Source organism: Hemiscyllium ocellatum, chromosome X (assembly GCF_020745735.1).
Source record: "Hemiscyllium ocellatum isolate sHemOce1 chromosome X, sHemOce1.pat.X.cur, whole genome shotgun sequence".
Classification (NCBI taxonomy): Eukaryota; Metazoa; Chordata; class Chondrichthyes; order Orectolobiformes; family Hemiscylliidae; genus Hemiscyllium; species Hemiscyllium ocellatum.
In genome coordinates, this window is record NC_083453.1 from 5,598,141 (window position 1) to 5,618,221 (window position 20,081).

The window sequence follows — 20,081 nt, forward strand, 5'->3', positions numbered from 1 at the left end:
GAGGTCCACAGCACAGAAAATGGCCATTCGGCCCATCAAGTCTGCACTACTACTTATCTGTACTTATCCCATTTTCCAACACTAGGCCCATTGCCTTGTATACCTTAACGCTGCATCAGTACATGGCTCAGTGATTAGCGCTGCTGCCTCACAGCGCCAGGGAACTGGGTTCGATTCCACCCTCGGGCGACTGTCTGTGTGGAGTTTGCACATTCACCCCGTGTCTGTGTGGGTGTGCTCTGGTTTCCTCCCACAGTCCAAAGATGTGCAGGTTAGGGTGGATTGGCCATGCTAAATTGTCCCATAGTGCCCAGGGATGTGCAGGTTAGGGTGGATTGGCCATGCTAAATTGTCCCATAGTGCCCAGGGATGTGCAGGTTAGGGTGGATTGGCCGTGCTAAATTGTCCCATAGTGCCCAGGGATGTGCAGGTTAGGGTGGATTGGCCGTGCTAAATTGTCCCATAGTGCCCAGGGATGGTTAGCCATCACCAGATGTCCTGTAAGATGTGGGTTTCCTCAAAAATGGATTGTAAGAGACTTGAAAAGTACGCAGTGTCAGTCAGTGGTAGTGCCGCTGTCTCAGAGTTAGAAATCCCAGGATCCGATCCCATGACCGCTGGAAGTGTCATCATATCTCTAACGAGGTGAGTGAAATAAGGAGAAAGAACGAGTATAGCTTAAACCAAAAACAGTTCCCAGAGACTGAGGCACTAGTTTGGAACGAGTGTGTGTAAGATAACTGTCACACAGACAGAGAATTGATTCAAAGTGACCCTTGGCATTGCACTGTGCTGTCTCGCGTGGACCATTCCTAATCAGCTCTCTCTCTCTCCCTCTCTCTATTCCTGGTTCAGTGGGATTCCTTCTGTGTCACACCAGTTTAAACTTGGACCCAGTCTGTTTAAAGCTTTGGAAGGAAGCGATGCAGTGCAGCCTGTGCATCGAGCTGTTCCGAGATGAAGTCTTGTTCCACCACAAGGTGACAGAAGAGCTCTTCAGCAGCATGAAAGGGTAATGGTGCCAGTGAGCTGGGCACAGACATGGCACCAGGCTGCCATCGGCAAATGTTTCGGCTCCCGTCTCGCCGCTTTTTCAGTCTCCCATCAGTCACCTTCCTGCTGGCTGTCTGCACCCCTCTGCTCTCCGCCTCAGCTCTGAGGGGGACCCCCGGCACTGGGCAGCAGGTTGGGTGGGAGGTTGGCAGCATGCAGTCACAGTGTGCAGGCCTTCACAGGGGATCAGAGCACCGCAGTCACCAGCGCTGCCCCGCGCATCTCAGAATGGTCGAATCCCAGCAGTGTGGGAACGGGCCATTCAGCCCATCGGTCCCATACAGACCCTCCAGACGAGCATCTCATCCGGACCCATCCCAGCCCCGTAACGCCGCATAGCGAATCCACTTCGCCGAAATAACACACAGAAAACAGAGAGAGCTTTACTCTGTATCTAACCCTGTGCTGTCCCTGTCCTGGGAGTGTTTGATGGGGGAGAGTGTACAGGGAGCTTTACTCTGTGTCTCACCCTGTGCTGTCCCTGTCCTGGGAGTGTTTGATGGGGGGGTACAGTGTAGAGGAAGCTTTACTCTGTATCTAACCCCGTGTTCTCCCTTTCCTGGGAGTGTTTAATGGGGGGGACAGTGTAGAGGAAGCTTTACTCTGTATCTAAACCCGTGCTGTCCCTGTCCTGGGAGTGTTTGATGGGGGGGACAGTGTAGAGGGAGCTTTACTCTGCATCTAACCCCGTGCTGTCCCTGTCCCTGGGAGTGTTTGATGGGGGGGGACAGTGTAGAGGGAGCTTTACTCTGTATCTAACCCCGTGCTGTCCCTGTCCTGGGAGTGTTTGATGGGGGATAGTGTAGAGGGAGCTTTACTCTGTATCTCACCCTGTGCTGTCCCTGTCCTGGGAGTGTTTGATGGGGGACAGTGTAGAGGAAGCTTTACCCTGTATCTAACCCCGTGCTGTTCTTGTCCTGGGTGTGTTTGATGGGTGGACAGTGTAGAGGGAGCTTTACTCTGTATCTAACCCCGTGCTGTCCCTGTCCTGGGAGTGTTTGATGGGGAACAGTGTAGAGGGAGCTTTACTCTGTATCTAACCCCGTGCTGTCCCTGTCCTGGGAGTGTTTGATGGGAGGACAGTGTAGAGGGAGCTTTACTCTGTATCTAACCCTGTGCAGTCCCTGTCCTGGGAGTGTTTGATGGGGGGACAGTGTAGAGGGAGCTGTACTCTGTATCTAACCCGTGCTGTCCCTGTCCTGGGAGTGTTTTATGGGGCAGTGTAGAGGGAGCTGTACTCTGTATCTAACCCCGTGCTGTCCCTGTCCTGGGAGTGTGTGATGGGGGGGACAGTGAAGAGGGAGCTTTACTCTGTATCTAACCCCGTGCTGTCCCTGTCACTGGGAGTGTTTGATGGGGGGGGACAGTGTAGAGGGAGCTTTACTCTGCATCTAACCCCGTGCTGTCCCTGTCCCTGGGAGTGTTTGATGGGGGGGACAGTGTAGAGGGAGCTTTACTCTGCATCTAACCCCGTGCTGTCCCTGTCCCTGGGAGTGTTTGATGGGGGGGGACAGTGTAGAGGGAGCTTTACTCTGTATCTAACCCCGTGCTGTCCCTGTCCTGGGAGTGTTTGATGGGGGATAGTGTAGAGGGAGCTTTACTCTGTATCTCACCCTGTGCTGTCCCTGTCCTGGGAGTGTTTGATGGGGGACAGTGTAGAGGGAGCTTTACCCTGTATCTAACCCCGTGCTGTTCTTGTCCTGGGTGTGTTTGATGGGTGGACAGTGTAGGGGGAGCTTTACTCTGTATCTAACCCCGTGCTGTCCCTGTCCTGGGAGTGTTTGATGGGGAACAGTGTAGAGGGAGCTTTACTCTGTATCTAACCCCGTGCAGTCCCTGTCCTGGGAGTGTTTGATGGGGGGACAGTGTAGAGGGAGCTGTACTCTGTATCTAACCCCGTGCTGTCCCTGTCCTGGGAGTGTTTTATGGGGCAGTGTAGAGGGAGCTTTACTCTGTATCTAACCCCGTGCTGTCCCTGTCCTGGGAGTGTGTGATGGGGGGGACAGTGAAGAGGGAGCTTTACTCTGTATCTAACCCCGTGCTGTCCCTGTCACTGGGAGTGTTTGATGGGGGGGGACAGTGTAGAGGGAGCTTTACTCTGTATCTAACCCCGTGCTGTCCCTGTCCTGGGGAGTGTTTGATGGGGGACAGTGTAGAGGGAGCTTTACTCTGTATCTAACCCCGTGCTGTCCCTGTCCTGGGAGTGTTTGATGGGGGGGACAGTGTAGAGGGAGCTTTACTCTGTATCTAACACCGTGCTGTCCCTGTCCTGGGAGTGTTTGATGGGGAACAGTGTAGAGGGAGCTTTACTCTGTATCTAACCCCGTGCTCTCCCTGTCCTGGGAGGGTTTGATGGGGACAGTGTAGAGGGAGCTTTACTCTGTATCTAACCCCGTGCTATCCCTGTCCTGGGAGTGTTTGATGGGGGGACAGTGTAGAGGGAGCTTTACTCTGTATCTAACCCCGTGCTGTCCCTGTCCTGGGAGTGTTTGATGTGGGGGGACAGTGTAGAGGGAGCTTTACTCTGTATCTAACACCGTGCTGTCCCTGTCCTGGGAGTGTTTGATGGGGAACAGTGTAGAGGGAGCTTTACTCTGTATCTAACCCCGTGCTGTCCCTGTCCTGGGAGTGTTTGATGGGGGAACAGTGTAGAGGGAGCTTTACTCTGTATCTAACCCCGTGCTGTCCCTGTCCTGGGAGTGTTTGATGGGGAACAGTGTAGAGGGAGCTTTACTCTGTATCTAACCCCGTGCTCTCCCTGTCCTGGGAGGGTTTGATGGGGACAGTGTAGAGGGAGCTTTACTCTGTATCTAACCCCGTGCTATCCCTGTCCTGGGAGTGTTTGATGGGGGGGACAGTGTAGAGGGAGCTTTACTCTGTATCTAACTCCATGCTGTCCCTGTCCTGGGTATGTTTGATGGGGGGACAGTGTAGAGGGAGCTTTACTCTGTATCTAACCCCGTGCTGTCCCTGTCCCTGGGAGTGTTTGATGGGGAGACAGTGTAGAGGGAGCTTTACTCTGTATCTAACTCCATGCTGTTCCTGTCCTGGGGAGTGTTTGATGGGGAGACAGTGTAGAGGGAGCTTTACTCTGTATCTAACTCCATGCTGTCCCTGTCCTGGGTATGTTTGATGGGGGGACAGTGTAGAGGGAGCTTTACTCTGTATCTAACCCCGTGCTGTCCCTGTCCTGGGAGTGTTTGATGGGGGGACAGTGTAGAGAGAGCTTTACTCTGTATCTAACCCCGTGCTGTCCCTGTCCCTGGGAGTGTTTGATGGGGAGACAGTGTAGAGGGAGCTTTACTCTGTATCTAACTCCATGCTGTCCCTGTCCCTGGGAGTGTTTGATGGGGAGACAGTGTAGAGGGAGCTTTACTCTGTATCTAACTCCATGCTGTCCCTGTCCCTGGGAGTGTTTGATGGGGGACAGTGTAGAGGGAGCTTTACTCTGTATCTAACCCCGTGCTGTCGCTGTCCTGGGAGTGTTTGATGGGGAGACAGTGTAGAGGGAGCTTTACTCTGTATCTAACTCCATGCTGTGCCTATCCTGGGAGTGTTTGATGGGGGACAGTGTAGAGGGAGCTTTACTCTGTATCTAACCCCGTGCTGTCCCTGTCCTGGGAGTGTTTGATGGGGGACAGTGTAGAGGGAGCTTTACTCTGTATCTAACTCCATGCTGTCCCTGTCCTGGGAGTGTTTGATGGGGGTCAGTGTAGAGGGAGCTTTACTCTGTATCGAACACCGTGCTGTCCCTGTCCTGGGAGTGTTTGATGGGGACAGTGAAGAGGGAGCTTTACTCTGTATCTAACCCCGTGCTGTCCCTGTCCTGGGAGTGTTTGATGGGGGACAGTGTAGAGGGAGCTTTACTCTGTACCTAACCCCGTGCTCTCCCTGTCCTGGGAGTGTTTGATTGGGGGGGAGAGTGTAGAGGGAGCTTTACTCTGTATCTAACCCCGTGCTGTCCCTGTCCTGGGAGTGTTTGATGGGGGGACGGTGTAGAGGGAGCTTTACTCTGTATCTAACCCTGTGCTGTCCCTGTCCCTGGGAGTGTTTGATGGGAGGACAGTGTAGAGGGAGCTTTACTCTGTATCTAACTCCATGCTGTCCCTGTCCTGGGAGTGTTTGATGGGGGACAGTGTAGAGGGAGCTTTACTCTGTATCTAACCCCGTGCTGTCCCTGTCCTGGGAGTGTTCGATGGGGGACAGTGTAGAGGAAGCTTTACTCTGTATCTAACCCCGTGCTGTCCCTGTCCTGGGAGTGTTTGATGGGGGAACAGTGTAGAGGGAGCTTTACTCTGTATCTAACCCCGTGCTGTCCCTGTCCTGGGAGTGTTTGATGGGGAACAGTGTAGAGGGAGCTTTACTCTGTATCTAACCCCGTGCTGTCCCTGTCCTGGGAGTGTTTGATGGGGGGACGGTGTAGAGGGAGCTTTACTCTGTATCTAACCCTGTGCTGTCCCTGTCCCTGGGAGTGTTTGATGGGAGGACAGTGTAGAGGGAGCTTTACTCTGTATCTAACTCCATGCTGTCCCTGTCCTGGGAGTGTTTGATGGGGGACAGTGTAGAGGGAGCTTTACTCTGTATCTAACCCCGTGCTGTCCCTGTCCTGGGAGTGTTCGATGGGGGACAGTGTAGAGGGAGCTTTACTCTGTATCTAAGCCCGTGCTGTCCCTGTCCTGGGAGTGTTTGATGGGGGAACAGTGTAGAGGGAGCTTTACTCTGTATCTAACCCCGTGCTGTCCCTGTCCTGGGAGTGTTCGATGGGGGACAGTGTAGAGGGAGCTTTACTCTGTATCTAACCCCGTGCTGTCCCTGTCCTGGGAGTGTTTGATGGGGGAACAGTGTAGAGGGAGCTTTACTCTGTATCTAACCCCGTGCTGTCCCTGTCCCTGGGAGTGTTTGATGGGGGACAGTGTAGAGGGAGCTTTACTCTGTATCTAACCCCGTGCTGTCCCTGTCACTGGGAGTGTTTGATGGGGGTGACAGTGTAGAGGGAGCTTTACTCTGTATCTAACCCTGTGCTGTCCCTGTCCTGGGGAGTGTTTGATGGGGGACAGTGTAGAGGGAGCTTTACTCTGTATCTAACCCCGTGCTCTCCTGTCCTGGGAGGGTTTGATGGGGACAGTGTAGAGGGAGCTTTACTCTGTATCTAACCCCGTGCTGTCCCTGTCCTGGGAGTGTTTGATGGGGGACAGTGTAGAGGGAGCTTTACTCTGTATCTAACTCCATGCTGTCCCTGTCCTGGGTGTGTTTGATGGGGAGACAGTGTAGAGGGAGCTTTACTCTGTATCTAACTCCATGCTGTCCCTGTCCTGGGAGTGTTTGATGGGGGCACAGTGTAGAGGGAGCTTTACTCTGTATCTAACTCCATGCTGTCCCTGTCCTGGGTGTGTTTGATGGGGAGACAGTGTAGAGGGAGCTTTACTCTGTATCTAACCCCGTGCTCTCCCTGTCCTGGGAGTGTTTTATGGGGCAGTGTAGAGAGAGCTTTACTCTGTATCTAACCCCGTGCTATCCCTGTCCCTGGGAGTGTTTGATGGGGGGGACAGTGTAGAGGGAGCTTTACTCTGTATCTAACCCCATGCTGTCCCTGTCCTGGGAGTGTTTGATGGGGGTCAGTGTAGAGGGAGCTTTACTCTGTATCTCACACCGTGCTGTCGCTGTCCTGGGAGTGTTTGATGGGGGTCAGTGTAGAGGGAGCTTTACTCTGTATCTAACCCCGTGCTGTGCCTGTCCTGGGAGTGTTTTATGGGGCAGTGTAGAGGGAGCTTTACTCTGTATCTAACCCCGTGCTGTGCCTGTCCTGGGAGTGTTTTATGGGGCAGTGTAGAGAGAGCTTTACTCTGTATCTAACCCCGTGCTGTGCCTGTCCTGGGAGTGTTTGATGGGGAGACAGTGTAGAGGGAGCTTTACTCTGTATCTAACCCCGTGCTGTCCCTGTGCTGGGAGTGTTTGATAGGGAGACAATGTAGAGGGAGCTTTACTATGTATCTAACCCCGTGCTGTCCCTGTGCTGGGAGTGTTTGATGGGGGGACAGTGTAGAGGGAGCTTTACTCTGTATCTAACCCCATACTGTCCTGTCCTGCGCGTGTTTGATGGGGGTCAGTGTAGAGGGAGCTTTACTCTGTATCTAACACCGTGCTGTCCCTGTGCTGGGAGTGTTTGATGGGGGGACAGTGTAGAGGGAGCTTTACTCTGTATCTACCCCGTGCTGTCCCTGTCCTGGGAGTGTTTTATGGGGACAATGTAGAGGAAGCTTTACTCTGTATCTAACCCCGTGCTGTCCCTGTCCTGGGAGTGTTTGATGGGGGACAGTGTAGAGGGAGCTTTACTCTGTATCTAACCCCATGCTGTCGCTGTCCTGGGAGTGTTTGATGGGGGACAGTGTAGAGGAAGCTTTACTCTGTACCTAACCCCGTGCTGTCCCTGTCCCTGGGAGTGTTTGATGGGGACAGTGTAGAGGGAGCTTTGCTCTGTATCTAACCTGTGCTGTCCCTGTCCTGGGAGTATTTGATGGGGACAGTGTAGAGGGAGCTTTACTCTGTATCTAACCCCATGCTGTCCCTCTCCTGGGAGTGTTTGATGGGGGACAGTGTAGAGGGAGCTTTACTCTGTAGCTAACCCTGTGCTGTCCCTGTCCTGGGAATGTTTGATGTGGGACAGTGTAGAGTGAGCTTTACTCTGTATCTAACCCCGTGCTGTCCCTGTCCTGGGAGTGTTTGATGGGGTCAGTGTAGAGGAAGCTTTACTCTGTAGCTAACCCTGTGCTGTCCCTGTCCTGGGAATGTTTGATGTGGGACAGTGTAGAGGGAGCTTTACTCTGTATCTAACCCCGTGCTGTCCCTGTCCCTGGGAGTGTTTGATGGGGGGACAGTGTAGAGAGAGCTTTACTCTGTATCTAACCCCGTGCTGTCCCTGTCCTGGGAGTGTTTGATGGGGGACAGTGTAGAGTGAGCTTTACTCTGTATCTAACCCCGTGCTGTCCCTGTCCTGGGAGTGTTTGATGGGGGGACAGTGTAGAGGGAGCTTTACTCTGTATCTAACCCCGTGCTGTCCCTGTCCTGGGAGTGTTTGATGGGGACAGTGTAGAGGGAGCTTTACTCTGTATCTAACCCCGTGCTGTCGCTGTCCTGGGAGTGTTTGATGGGGGACAGTGTAGAGGAAGCTTTACTCCGTATCTAGCCCCGTGCTGCCCCTGTCCTGGAAGTGTTTGATGGGGGACAGTGTAGAGGGAGCTTTACTCTGCATCTAACCCTGTGCTGTCGCTGTCCTGGGAGTGTTTGATGGGGGAACAGTGTAGAGGGAGCTTTCCTCTGTATCTTACTCCATGCTGTCCCTGTCCTGGGAGTGTTTGATGGGGGAACAGTGTAGAGGGAGCTTTACTCTGTATCTAACCCTGTGCTGTCGCTGTCCTGGGAGTGTTTGATGGGGGACAGTGTAGAGGGAGCTTTACTCTGTCGCTAACCCTGTGCTGTCCCTGTCCTGGGAGTGTTTGATGGGGGACAGTGTAGAGGGAGCTTTACTCTGTATCTAACCCCGTGCTGTCCCTGTGCTGGGAGTGTTTGATGGGGGGACAGTGTAGAGGAAGCTTTACTCGGTATCTACCCCGTGCTGTCCCTGTGCTGGGAGTGTTTGATGGGGGGACAGTGTAGAGGAAGCTTTACTCTGTATCTAACCCCGTGCTGTCCCTGTCCCTGGGAGTGTTTGATGGGGACAGTGTAGAGGGCGCTTTACTCTGTATCTAACCCCGTGCTGTCCCTGTCCTGGGAGTGTTTGATGGGGGACAGTGTAGAGGGAGCTTTACTCTGCATCTAACCCTGTGCTGTCGCTGTCCTGGGAGTGTTTGATGGGGAACAGTGTAGAGGGAGCTTTCCTCTGTATCTTACTCCATGCTGTCCCTGTCCTGGGAGTGTTTGATGGGGGAACAGTGTAGAGGGAGCTTTACTCTGTATCTAACCCTGTGCTGTCGCTGTCCTGGGAGTGTTTGATGGGGGACAGTGTAGAGGGAGCTTTACTCTGTCGCTAACCCTGTGCTGTCCCTGTCCTGGGAATGTTTGATGTGGGACAGTGTAGAGGGAGCTTTACTCTGTATCTAACCCCGTGCTGTCCCTGTGCTGGGAGTGTTTGATGGGGGGACAGTGTAGAGGAAGCTTTACTCGGTATCTACCCCGTGCTGTCCCTGTGCTGGGAGTGTTTGATGGGGGGACAGTGTAGAGGAAGCTTTACTCTGTATCTAACCCCGTGCTGTCCCTGTCCCTGGGAGTGTTTGATGGGGACAGTGTAGAGGGCGCTTTACTCTGTATCTAACCCCGTGCTGTCCCTGTCCTGGGAGTGTTTGATGGGGGACAGTGTAGAGAGAGCTTTACTCTGTATCGACCCCGTGCTGTCCCTGTCCTGGGATTGTTTGATGGGGGACAGTGTAGAGTGAGCTTTACTCTGTATCTAACCCCATGCTGTCGCTGTCCTGGGAGTGTTCGATGGGGGACAGTGTAGAGGGAGCTTTACTCTGTATCTAACCCCGTGCTGTCCCTGTCCTGGGAGTGTTTGATGGGGGACAGTGTAGAGGGAGCTTTACTCTGTATCTAACCCCGTGCTGTCCCTGTCCTGGGAGTGTTTGATGGGGGACAGTGTAGAGGGAGCTTTACTCTGTATCTAACACCGTGCTGTCGCTGTCCTGGGAGTGTTTGATGGGGGACAGTGTAGAGGGAGCTTTACTCTGTCGCTAACCCTGTGCTGTCCCTGTCCTGGGAATGTTTGATGTGGGACAGTGTAGAGGGAGCTTTACTCTGTATCTAACCCCGTGCTGTCCCTGTGCTGGGAGTGTTTGATGGGGGGACAGTGTAGAGGAAGCTTTACTCGGTATCTACCCCGTGCTGTCCCTGTGCTGGGAGTGTTTGATGGGGGGACAGTGTAGAGGAAGCTTTACTCTGTATCTAACCCCGTGCTGTCCCTGTCCCTGGGAGTGTTTGATGGGGACAGTGTAGAGGGCGCTTTACTCTGTATCTAACCCCGTGCTGTCCCTGTCCTGGGAGTGTTTGATGGGGGGACAGTGTAGAGGGAGCTTTACTCTGTATCTAACCCCGTGCTGTCCCTGTGCTGGGAGTGTTTGATGGGGGACAGTGTAGAGAGAGCTTTACTCTGTATCGACCCCGTGCTGTCCCTGTCCTGGGAGTGTTTGATGGGGGACAGTGTAGAGTGAGCTTTACTCTGTATCTAACCCCGTGCTGTCGCTGTCCTGGGAGTGTTCGATGGGGGACAGTGTAGAGGGAGCTTTACTCTGTATCTAACCCCGTGCTGTCCCTGTCCTGGGAGTGTTTGATGGGGGACAGTGTAGAGGGAGCTTTACTCTGTATCTAACCCCGTGCTGTCCCTGTCCTGGGAGTGTTTGATGGGGGACAGTGTAGAGGGAGCTTTACTCTGTATCTAACACCGTGCTGTCGCTGTCCTGGGAGAGTTTGATGGGGGGGGACAGTGTAGAGGGAGCTTTACTCTGTATCTAACCCCGTGCTGTCCCGGTCCTGGGAGTGTTTGATGGGGGGACAGTGTAGAGGGAGCTTTACTCTGTATCTAACCCCGTGCTGTCCCTGTCCTGGGAGTGTTTGATGGGGGACAGTGTAGACGGAGCTTTACTCTGTATCTAACCCCGTGCTGTCCCTGTCCTGGGAGTGTTTGATGGGGGACAGTGTAGAGGGAGCTTTCCTCTGTATCTCACTCCATGCTGTCCCTGTCCTGGGAGTGTTTGATGGGGGAACAGTGTAGAGGGAGCTTTACTCTGTATCTAACCCTGTGCTGTCGCTGTCCTGGGAGTGTTTGATGGGGAACAGTGTAGAGGGAGCTTTACTCTGTCGCTAACCCTGTGCTGTCCCTGTCCTGGGAATGTTTGATGTGGGACACTGTAGAGGGAGCTTTACTCTGTATCTAACCCCGTGCTGTCCCTGTCCCTGGGAGTGTTTGTTGGGGAACAGTGTAGAGGGAGCTTTACTCTGTATCTAACCCCGTGCTGTCCCTGTCCTGGGAGTGTTTGATGGGGGGACAGTGTAGAGTGAGCTTTACTCTGTATCTAACCCCGTGCTGTCGCTGTCCTGGGAGTGTTCGATGGGGGACAGTGTAGAGGGAGCTTTACTCTGTATCTAACCCCGTGCTGTCCCTGTCCTGGGAGTGTTTGATGGGAGAGAGTGTAGAGAGAGCTTTACACTGTATCTAGCCCCGTGCTGTCCCTGTCCTGGGAGTGTTTGATGGGGGAACAGTGTAGAGGGAGCTTTACTCTGTATCTAACCCTGTGCTGTCGCTGTCCTGGGAGTGTTTGATGGGGGACAGTGTAGAGGGAGCTTTACTCTGTCGCTAACCCTGTGCTGTCCCTGTCCTGGGAATGTTTGATGTGGGACAGTGTAGAGGGAGCTTTACTCTGTATCTAACCCCGTGCTGTCCCTGTGCTGGGAGTGTTTGATGGGGGGACAGTGTAGAGTGAGCTTTACTCTGTATCTAACCCCGTGCTATCCCTGTCCCTGGGAGTGTTTGATGGGGGTCAGTGTAGAGGGAGCTTTACTCGGTATCTAACCCCGTGCTATCCCTGTCCCTGGGAGTGTTTGATGGGGGACAGTGTAGAGGGAGCTTTACTCTGTATCTAACCCCGTGCTGTCCCTGTCCTGGGAATGTTTGATGGGGTCAGTGTAGAGGGAGCTTTACTCTGTATCTAACCCTGTGCTGTCCCTGTCCTGGGAGTGTTTGATGGGGGGGACAGTGTAGAGGGTGCTTTACTCTGTGTCTAACCCCGTGCTGTCGCTGTCCTGGAAGTGTTTGATGGAGGACAGTGTAGAGGGAGCTTTACTCTGTATATAATCCTGTGCTGTTCCTGTCCTGGGTGTGTTTGATGGGGGGACAGTGTAGAGGGAGCTTTACTCTGTATCTAACCCCGTGCTGTCCCTGTCCTGGGAGTGTTTGATGGGGGGACAGTGTAGAGAGAGCTTTACTCTGTATCTAACCCCGTGCTGTCCCTGTCCCTGGGAGTGTTTGATGAGGGGGACAGTGCAGAGGGAGCTTTACTCTGTATCTAACCCCGTGCTGTCCCTGTCCTGGGAGTGTTTGATGGGGGGACAGTGTAGAGAGAGCTTCACTCTGTATCTAACCCCGTGCTGTCCCTGTCCTGGGAGTGTGTGATGGGGGGGACAGTGTAGAGAGAGCTTTACTCTGTATCTAACCCCGTTAGAATGTTGCTGGGTCCCTTTCCCTGAGCTGTGGTTTCTCTCGCTGTCCCCCTGCGTGGTGCTGTGGTTAGTGGTGTGATCGGGCCCTCTGTTCTCTCAGATACAGTAAGCGCGTCGCTGACCTGAAGGAATGTCGGGAAGAAGCCACTTTGAAAAGGTAACAAATACAATGATGCATTCTGGGAGCTCAAACGTACATGCACAAAGTATAGAGTAAAGGGCAGGACTCTTGGGAGCATTGATATCCGGAGGGATCTTGGGGTACAAGCCCATACCTCCCTGGAAGGGGCAGCACACGTGGGTAAGGTGGTAAAGAGGGCAATACAGCATGTTTACCTTCATCAGGCAGGGCACTGAGTATACAAGGTGGCAGGTCAGGTTACAGCTGTATAAAACATTAGTGAGGCCACATTTGGAATGTTGTGTGCAGTTCTGGTCCCCACACTATAGGAAGGATGTGGAAGTTTTGGAGAGGATGCGGAAGGGGTTTACCAGGATGTTACCTGGATTGGAGGGTATCAGCTATCAGGAGAGATTGGATAAACCTGGATTGTTTTCACTAGAGCGTCGGAGACTGAAGGGCGGTCTGATCGAAGGATATACAATTATCAGGGTCACGGATAGGGTGGGTAGTCGGAGTCTCTTTCCCAGGGTGGGAATGTCAAACCTAGGGGGAGTAGGTTTATGGTGAGAGGGGGAGAGTGTAAAGGAGGAACGTTTTTTACTCAGTGGGTGGTAGGTGTCTGCATCACGCTGCCGGGGGGAGGTGGTAAAACCCGATACAATAGCAACATTGAACAGGCATTTACACAGACACATGAACAGGCAGAGAATTGTGGGATATGGACCGTGTGCAGGCAGATGGGATTAGCTTAGAATAGTATCATGGTCAGCACAGACATGGTGGGCCGAAGGGCCTGCTCCTTTGCTACTGCCTGACCTGCTGCGCTTTTCCAGCAACACTTTTTCAGCTCATGTTAAGTTGTCCCACAGTTCAAAGTTTGTGATAAGATTTGTTGCTCAGGTGCTCGTTGTTGTGGTTCTGTTCGCTTTATACCACTATAAATGCCGGAGGAAAGATCACAGAAGCGCTTCACATGAGGCTCCCAAGCACTGAGGATGTCACCTAGACAGGGGACGAAACGTCTGCAACACAAATTCCCAGCTCAGCGAACAGAAACACAACAACGTTGTCCCATAGTGCCCAGGGATGTGCAGGTCAGGGTGGATTGGCCATGCTAAATTGTCCCATAGTGCCCAGGGATGTGCAGGTTAGGGTGGATTGGCCGTGTAAATTGTCCCATAGTGCCCAGGGATGTGCAGGTTAGGGTGGATTGGCCATGCTAAATTGTCCCATAGTGCCCAGGGATGTGCAGGTTAGGGTGGATTGGCCATGCTAAATTGTCCCATAGTGCCCAGGGATGTGCAGGTCAGGGTGGATTGGCCATGCTAAATTGTCCCATAGTGCCCAAGGATGTGCAGGTTAGGGTGGATTGGCCGTGCTAAATTGTCCCATAGTGCCCAAGGATGTGCAGGTTAGGGTGGATTGGCCGTGCTAAATTGTCCCATAGTGCCCAGGGATGTGCAGGTTAGGGCGGATTGGCCGTGCTAAATTGTCCCATAGTGCCCAGGGATGTGCAGGTTAGGGTGGATTGGCCGTGCTAAATTGTCCCATAGCGCCCAGGGATGTGCGGGTTAGGGTGGATTGGCCATGCTAAATTGTCCCATAGTGCCCAGGGATGTGCAGGTTAGGGTGGATTGGCCATGCTAAATTGTCCCATAGTGCCCAGGGATGTGCAGGTTAGGGTGGATTGGCCATGCTAAATTGTCCCATAGTGCCCAGGGATGTGCAGGTTAGGGTGGATTGGCCATGCTAAATTGTCCCATAGTGCCCAGGGATGTGCAGGTTAGGGTGGATTGGCCATGCTAAATTGTCCCATAGTGCCCAGGGATGTGCAGGTTAGGGTGGATTGGCCATGCTAAATTGTCCCATAGTGCCCAGGGATGTGCGGGTTAGTGTGGATTGGCCATGCTAAATTGTCCCATAGTGCCCAGGGATGTGCAGGTTAGGGTGGATTGGCCATGCTAAATTGTCCCATAGTGCCCAGGGATGTGCAGGTTAGGGTGGATTGGCCATGCTAAATTGTCCCATAGTGCCCAGGGATGTGCAGGTTAGGGTGGATTGGCCGTGTAAATTGTCCCATAGTGCCCAGGGATGTGCAGGTTAGGGTGGATTGGCCATGCTAAATTGTCCCATAGTGCCCAAGGATGTGCAGGTTAGGGTGGATTGGCCGTGCTAAATTGTCCCATAGTGCCCAGGGATGTGCAGGTTAGGGCGGATTGGCCGTGCTAAATTGTCCCATAGTGCCCAAGGATGTGCAGGTTAGGGTGGATTGGCCGTGCTAAATTGTCTCATAGTGCCCAGGGATGTGCAGGTTAGGGTGGATTGGCCATGCTAAATTGTCCCATAGTGCCCAGGGATGTGCAGGTTAGGGTGGATTGGCCATGCTAAATTGTCCCATAGTGCCCAGGGATGTGCAGGTTAGGGTGGATTGGCCATGCTAAATTGTCCCATAGTGCCCAGGGATGTGCAGGTTAGGGTGGATTGGCCATGCTAAATTGTCCCATAGTGCCCAGGGATGTGCAGGTTAGGGTGGATTGGCCATGCTAAATTGTCCCATAGTGCCCAGGGATGTGCAGGTTAGGGTGGATTGGCCGTGTAAATTGTCCCATAGTGCCCAGGGATGTGCAGGTTAGGGTGGATTGGCCATGCTAAATTGTCCCATAGTGCCCAGGGATGTGCAGGTTAGGGTGGATTGGCCATGCTAAATTGTCCCATAGTGCCCAGGGATGTGCAGGTTAGGGTGGAATGGTCAGGGAGAAATGTAGAGCAACACAGTAGGGGAATGGGTCTGGGTGGGGTACTCTTGGGAGGGTCAGTGTGGGCTGAATCCACACTGTCAGGATTCTATGATTTTTTTTATGAACATCACTCTATAAATCACCATACGCCATTTGAAGCTGCCTAAAGCTTTTAAAGTTCCTGTCAAAATATCCCTGACTCTGCAGCAGACTTTCTCAAATGGTCTTAGCCTCGGGATTCACCACATTGCCACGAATACTGTAATCCAGGGAAAACCAGCTTTGCTGGGTGCAGTTCAATGGCATTCCCAACCATTGCGTTACGCTGTGGCGATCCCACGCAGTGGTGCCCTCGCCCGGCAGGCGGTGGAATTGGGGGCGGAAGTTGGCGTCCTGACTGAGCTGTGGCTCTAATGAGCATTGGCTTCCATCTTGGCTTGGGGGGAATGTGGGTGGGAGTGAACAGGGCCCACTGACTTGTGCTGTTTGTCTAGTGGGAGCTTACACAGAGAGAGGCGTCTCTTCCTGAGGAGCACGGTGAAGGAACTCAGCATCATCCTCGCCGAAGAACCTGGCCTGCTGGGACCCAAGGTAATAGAGCCCCCGCTCGGATTTTATGCGCGTTTGTACGAGGCGCTGTTGTCATCGTCAGAGGAGGGATGGTGCAAACTGGGCCCAGAGTTTCACCCCCACACCCCACCCCTGGCCTGGCCTACCCCAGTCAATACCTGCATTGAACCCTGATAGTGTTGAATGATGGATTGCCCCTCAGGCAGCGCAGTGCTCCCTCAATACTGCATCAGCGTGTCAACCCTAATCATTGCCCACTCCAGGCCTGGTATGGGACCCGACACTCGGCTTTCTCAGTGAAGATGGCTCCCCGGGCGTCCTGGTCATTGCGTTGGATGGGATTTGTTCCTTCACTGGGACTCAGGAGTGAGTTCCTATGGAGCTGTGCTGTATCAGTGAGCATGCTGCCAAACCTGGCGCCTGATCCCACTGGCATTGCCCAGCCACGGGATTTGGGCATTGTTGGGCGGGCACTGGGCACCCTCCCCCGTTATCCATCAGGCAAGCCGAAGGGCTGACAGGCACCAGGCTATTTAGCTCCAGTCGTATCACTGGTTCACCTGAGCACCCTCTGTGCTTGATGATCCAACAGGAAGCGTCGCTTAATACCGAGGAGTGATGATTGTCTCACTGCCCTTGCCCACCCACCTCGAGAAGGTGAGCCCAGGCCTGTGAGGGGATCGAGAGGCTTGCTTTCCCCCTCCGCCCCCGTCCCCACCCCAGACGTTGTGTCAAAGGCCACTGTTACCAGCCAAGCTAACTGGGAGTTTTCCAAAGCTCTTTCTCTCTTCCGTCCAGATCCTCTTCGTCTTCATGGCTCTGTCCTTTTCCCGCGATGAGATTTCTTGGCTCGTACGTCACGCCGAAAACATCACCAAAACCAAGAGTCCGGAAGACTACGTGGACAGGTGAAGGCAGTAATCAATGGCGGAACATCTATGGCCCCAATCTACGGTTGGGGTGGGGGATGGGGTTTCAAAAATTCCCTTCGGGTGGCATTGTCCCTCTTCATCCCAGTCTTGAAGGGACACCCACTTTTCCTGAGACGATATCCCCTCATTTCAAAACCTTCTGTTACTCCATTACCCTGACAGCTGGGGTGGGGGAGTGGGGTATTATCCTTCCCCTGTCTCCACTGCCAAGCCCTGTCAGGATGTCCGTACCTCTCTACGGCAAAATTGTCTCTCACTCTGCAGGCCCAGTCTCCCCCTCAGACAAGCCGACCAGGCCAGGGTTCAGTCTGGTGACCCTTCACAGAAGCGTTACATGACAACGGTGCAGGAGGAGGCCATTGAGTCCACTGGTTATACTATCCAGTTGCGTTCTATCCCCCTTATCTCCTGCCCTGTCCGCGTATCCCCTACAACCCCATTTCTATCCTCACTCACCGTCCAGTCCCCTCTTGAATGTCTCCATTGGACCTGCGCTCTAATGAGCAGGCACAGTTTCTCCCGGCCTCTGCTTTCCGGCCCGCGCTGGTGACTTTGAAAGCCACAATCAGCTCTCCCTCACAGCCTTCTTCTGTCGCCAGGAGAGAAGACCCAAGGTCCTCGAACGCTCCTGGAACCGTTGTTGTAAATCGCTCCTGCCCTCTCTCCTTCACATGCCTTCACATCCTCCCGAGAATGTGGGGTCCACGACTGGACGCAAGCACACTCTTAAACTCACTGCAGTGGGATCACAGTGGGGCTGTGACCGAAAGCTGATTCGGTGCCAATTTGGCAACTCTGGTGAGCAGCCCCAATGCCCTGGGATTAAGGAGAGGGCTTGCTGATTACCACAAAGTTGCTTCTGTTTCAGTAATGTCGCCGAGTTGATGTTTGTGATGGAGGAACTGCGAGGGCTGCTCCACAAGTACAAGAAGATAATTCAACGTTACTTTGTCCTGTATCTGGCCCATTTCGATGCAGTTGTTCTCAATGAAACAATTCAGGTAAATGCATCAAAAGGAAGGGTTCACAGAGGATAATCATAGAATAGAATCCCGAGACTGTGGTAACAGGCCCTTCGGCCCAACACGTCCACACCGACCCTCGGAAGAGTAATCCCCACACACACCCATTCCCATACCCTCTTATTCTACATTTACCCCTGGCCAAACTGCCAGAACCTGCCCATCCCTGGACACTATGGGGCAATTTAGCATGAGCTGAAAATGTGTTGCTGGAAAAGCGCAGCAGGTCAGGCAGCATCCAAGGAGCAGGAGAGTTGACGTTTCGGGCCAGAGCCCTTCTTCAGGAATGAGGAAAGTGTGTCCAGCAGGCTAAGGTAAAAGGTAGGGAGGAGGGACTTGGGGGAGGGGCGATGGAAATGTGATAGGTGGAAGGAGGTCAAGGTGAGGGTGATAGGCTGGAGTGGGGTGGGGGCGGAGAGGTCAGGAAGAAGATTGCAGGTTAGGAGGGCGGTGCTGAGTTCAAGGGAATCGACTGAGACAAGGTGGGGGGAGGGGAAATGAGGAAGCTGGAGAAATCTGAGTTCATTCCTTGTGGTTGGAGGGTTCCCAGGCGGAAGATGAGGCGCTCCTCCTCCAGCCGTCGTGTTGTTATGGTCTGGCGATGGAGGAGTCCAAGGACCTGCATGTCCTCGGTGGAGTGGGAGGGAGAGTTAAAGTGTTGAGCCACGGGGTGGTTGGGTTGGTTGGTCCGGGCGTCCCTGAGGTGTTCTCTGAAGCATTCCGCAAGTAAGCGGCCCGTCTCCCCAATGTAGAGGAGGCCACATCGGGTGCAGCGGATGCAATAGACGATGTGTGTGGAGGTACAGGTGAACTTGTGGCGGATATGGAAGGATCCCTTGGGGCCTTGGAGAGAAGTAAGGGAGGAGGTGTGGGCGCATGTTTTACATTTCCTGCGGTTGCAGGGGAAGGTGCCGGGAGTGGAGGTTGGGTTGGTGGGGGGTGTGGACCTGACGAGGGAGTCACGAAGGGAGTGGTCCTTGCGGAACGCTGATAGGGGAGGGGAGGGAAATATATCCTTGGTGGTGGGGTCCGTTTGGAGGTGGCGGAAATGACGGCGGATGATACGTTGTATGCGGAGGTTGGTGGGGTGGTAGGTGAGAACCAGTGGGGTTCTGTCCTGGTGGCGGTTGGAGGGGCGGGGCTCAAGGGTGGAGGAGCGGGAAGTGGAGGAGATGCGGTGGAGGGCATCGTCGATCACGTCTGGGGGGAATCTGCGGTCCTTGAAGAAGGAGGCCATCTGGGCTGTGCGGTGTTGGAACTGGTCCTCCTGGGAGCAGAACGAATTGGGAATATGGGATGGCATTTTTACAGGAGGCAGGGTGGGAGGAGGCGTAAGCCAGGTAGCTGTGGGAGTCAGTCGGTTTGTAGTAAATGTCTGTGTTGATTCTGTCGCCCGAGATAGAAATGGAGAGGTCTAGGAAGGGGAGGGAGGAGTCTGAGACGGTCCAGGTGAATTTTTGGAGGAAGTGGGAGGATTGGAAAGAGAAGTTGTTCAGGGTGAGGACGAGTTCAGTCAGTCGAAGGAGGGTGTCAGTGGAAGGGTACTGGTTGGTACAGCGGGAAAGGAAGAAGCAGAGGGCTTTGAGGGCCTCTTCGTAGGATATGTGGAACAGTCCATCTTCCGCAGCTACACTAACACCACCCCCAACTTTTCCTCTGTATCGGTGCTGCCTCGTGCTCCCACAAGGAGTTTGACCAGTTCATCCACTTTACCAACACCTTCCACCCTGACCTCCCTGGACACTATGGGACAATTTAGCATGGCCAATCCACCCTAACCTGCACATCCCTGGGCATTATGGGACAATTTAGCATGGCCAATCCACCCTAACCTGTACATCCCTGGGCACTATGGGACAAATTAGCATGGCCAATCCACCCTAACCTGCACATCCCTGGACACTATGGGACAATTTAGCATGGCCAATCCACCCTAACCTGCACATCCCTGGGCATTATGGGACAATTTAGCATGGCCAATCCACCCTAACCTGTACATCCCTGGGCACTATGGGACAAATTAGCATGGCCAATCCACCCTAACCTGCACATCCCTGGACACTATGGGACAATTTAGCATGGCCAATCCACCCTAACCTTCACATCCCTGGGGCACTATGGGACAATTTAGCATGGCCAATCCACCCTAACCTGCACATCCCTGAACACTATATGACAATTTAGCATGGCCAATCCACCCTAACCTGCACATCCCTGGACACTATGGGACAATTTATCTTGGCCAATCCACCCTAACCTGCACATCCCTGGGCACTATGGGACAATTTAGCACGGCCAATCCACCCTAACCTGCACATCCCTGAACACTATATGACAATTTAGCATGGCCAATCCACCCTAACCTGCACATCCCTGGACACTATGGGACAATTTATCTTGGCCAATCCACCCTAACCTGCACGTCCCTGGACACTAT

General features: G+C 53.5%; 1 protein-coding gene across 1 annotated transcript in view; it reads left to right on the forward strand.

The window, feature by feature from the left end:
* Positions 1–20,081, forward strand: part of LOC132805843 (nck-associated protein 1-like) — a 165,090-nt gene that overhangs the window by 58,747 nt on the left and 86,262 nt on the right. Inside the window, exons 9-13 of the mRNA XM_060821150.1 lie at positions 856–1,012; positions 12,359–12,415; positions 15,615–15,711; positions 16,489–16,598; positions 17,491–17,623. Coding sequence (XP_060677133.1) covers positions 856–1,012; positions 12,359–12,415; positions 15,615–15,711; positions 16,489–16,598; positions 17,491–17,623 — 554 coding nt within the window. The remainder of the gene's footprint in view (positions 1–855; positions 1,013–12,358; positions 12,416–15,614; positions 15,712–16,488; positions 16,599–17,490; positions 17,624–20,081) is intronic.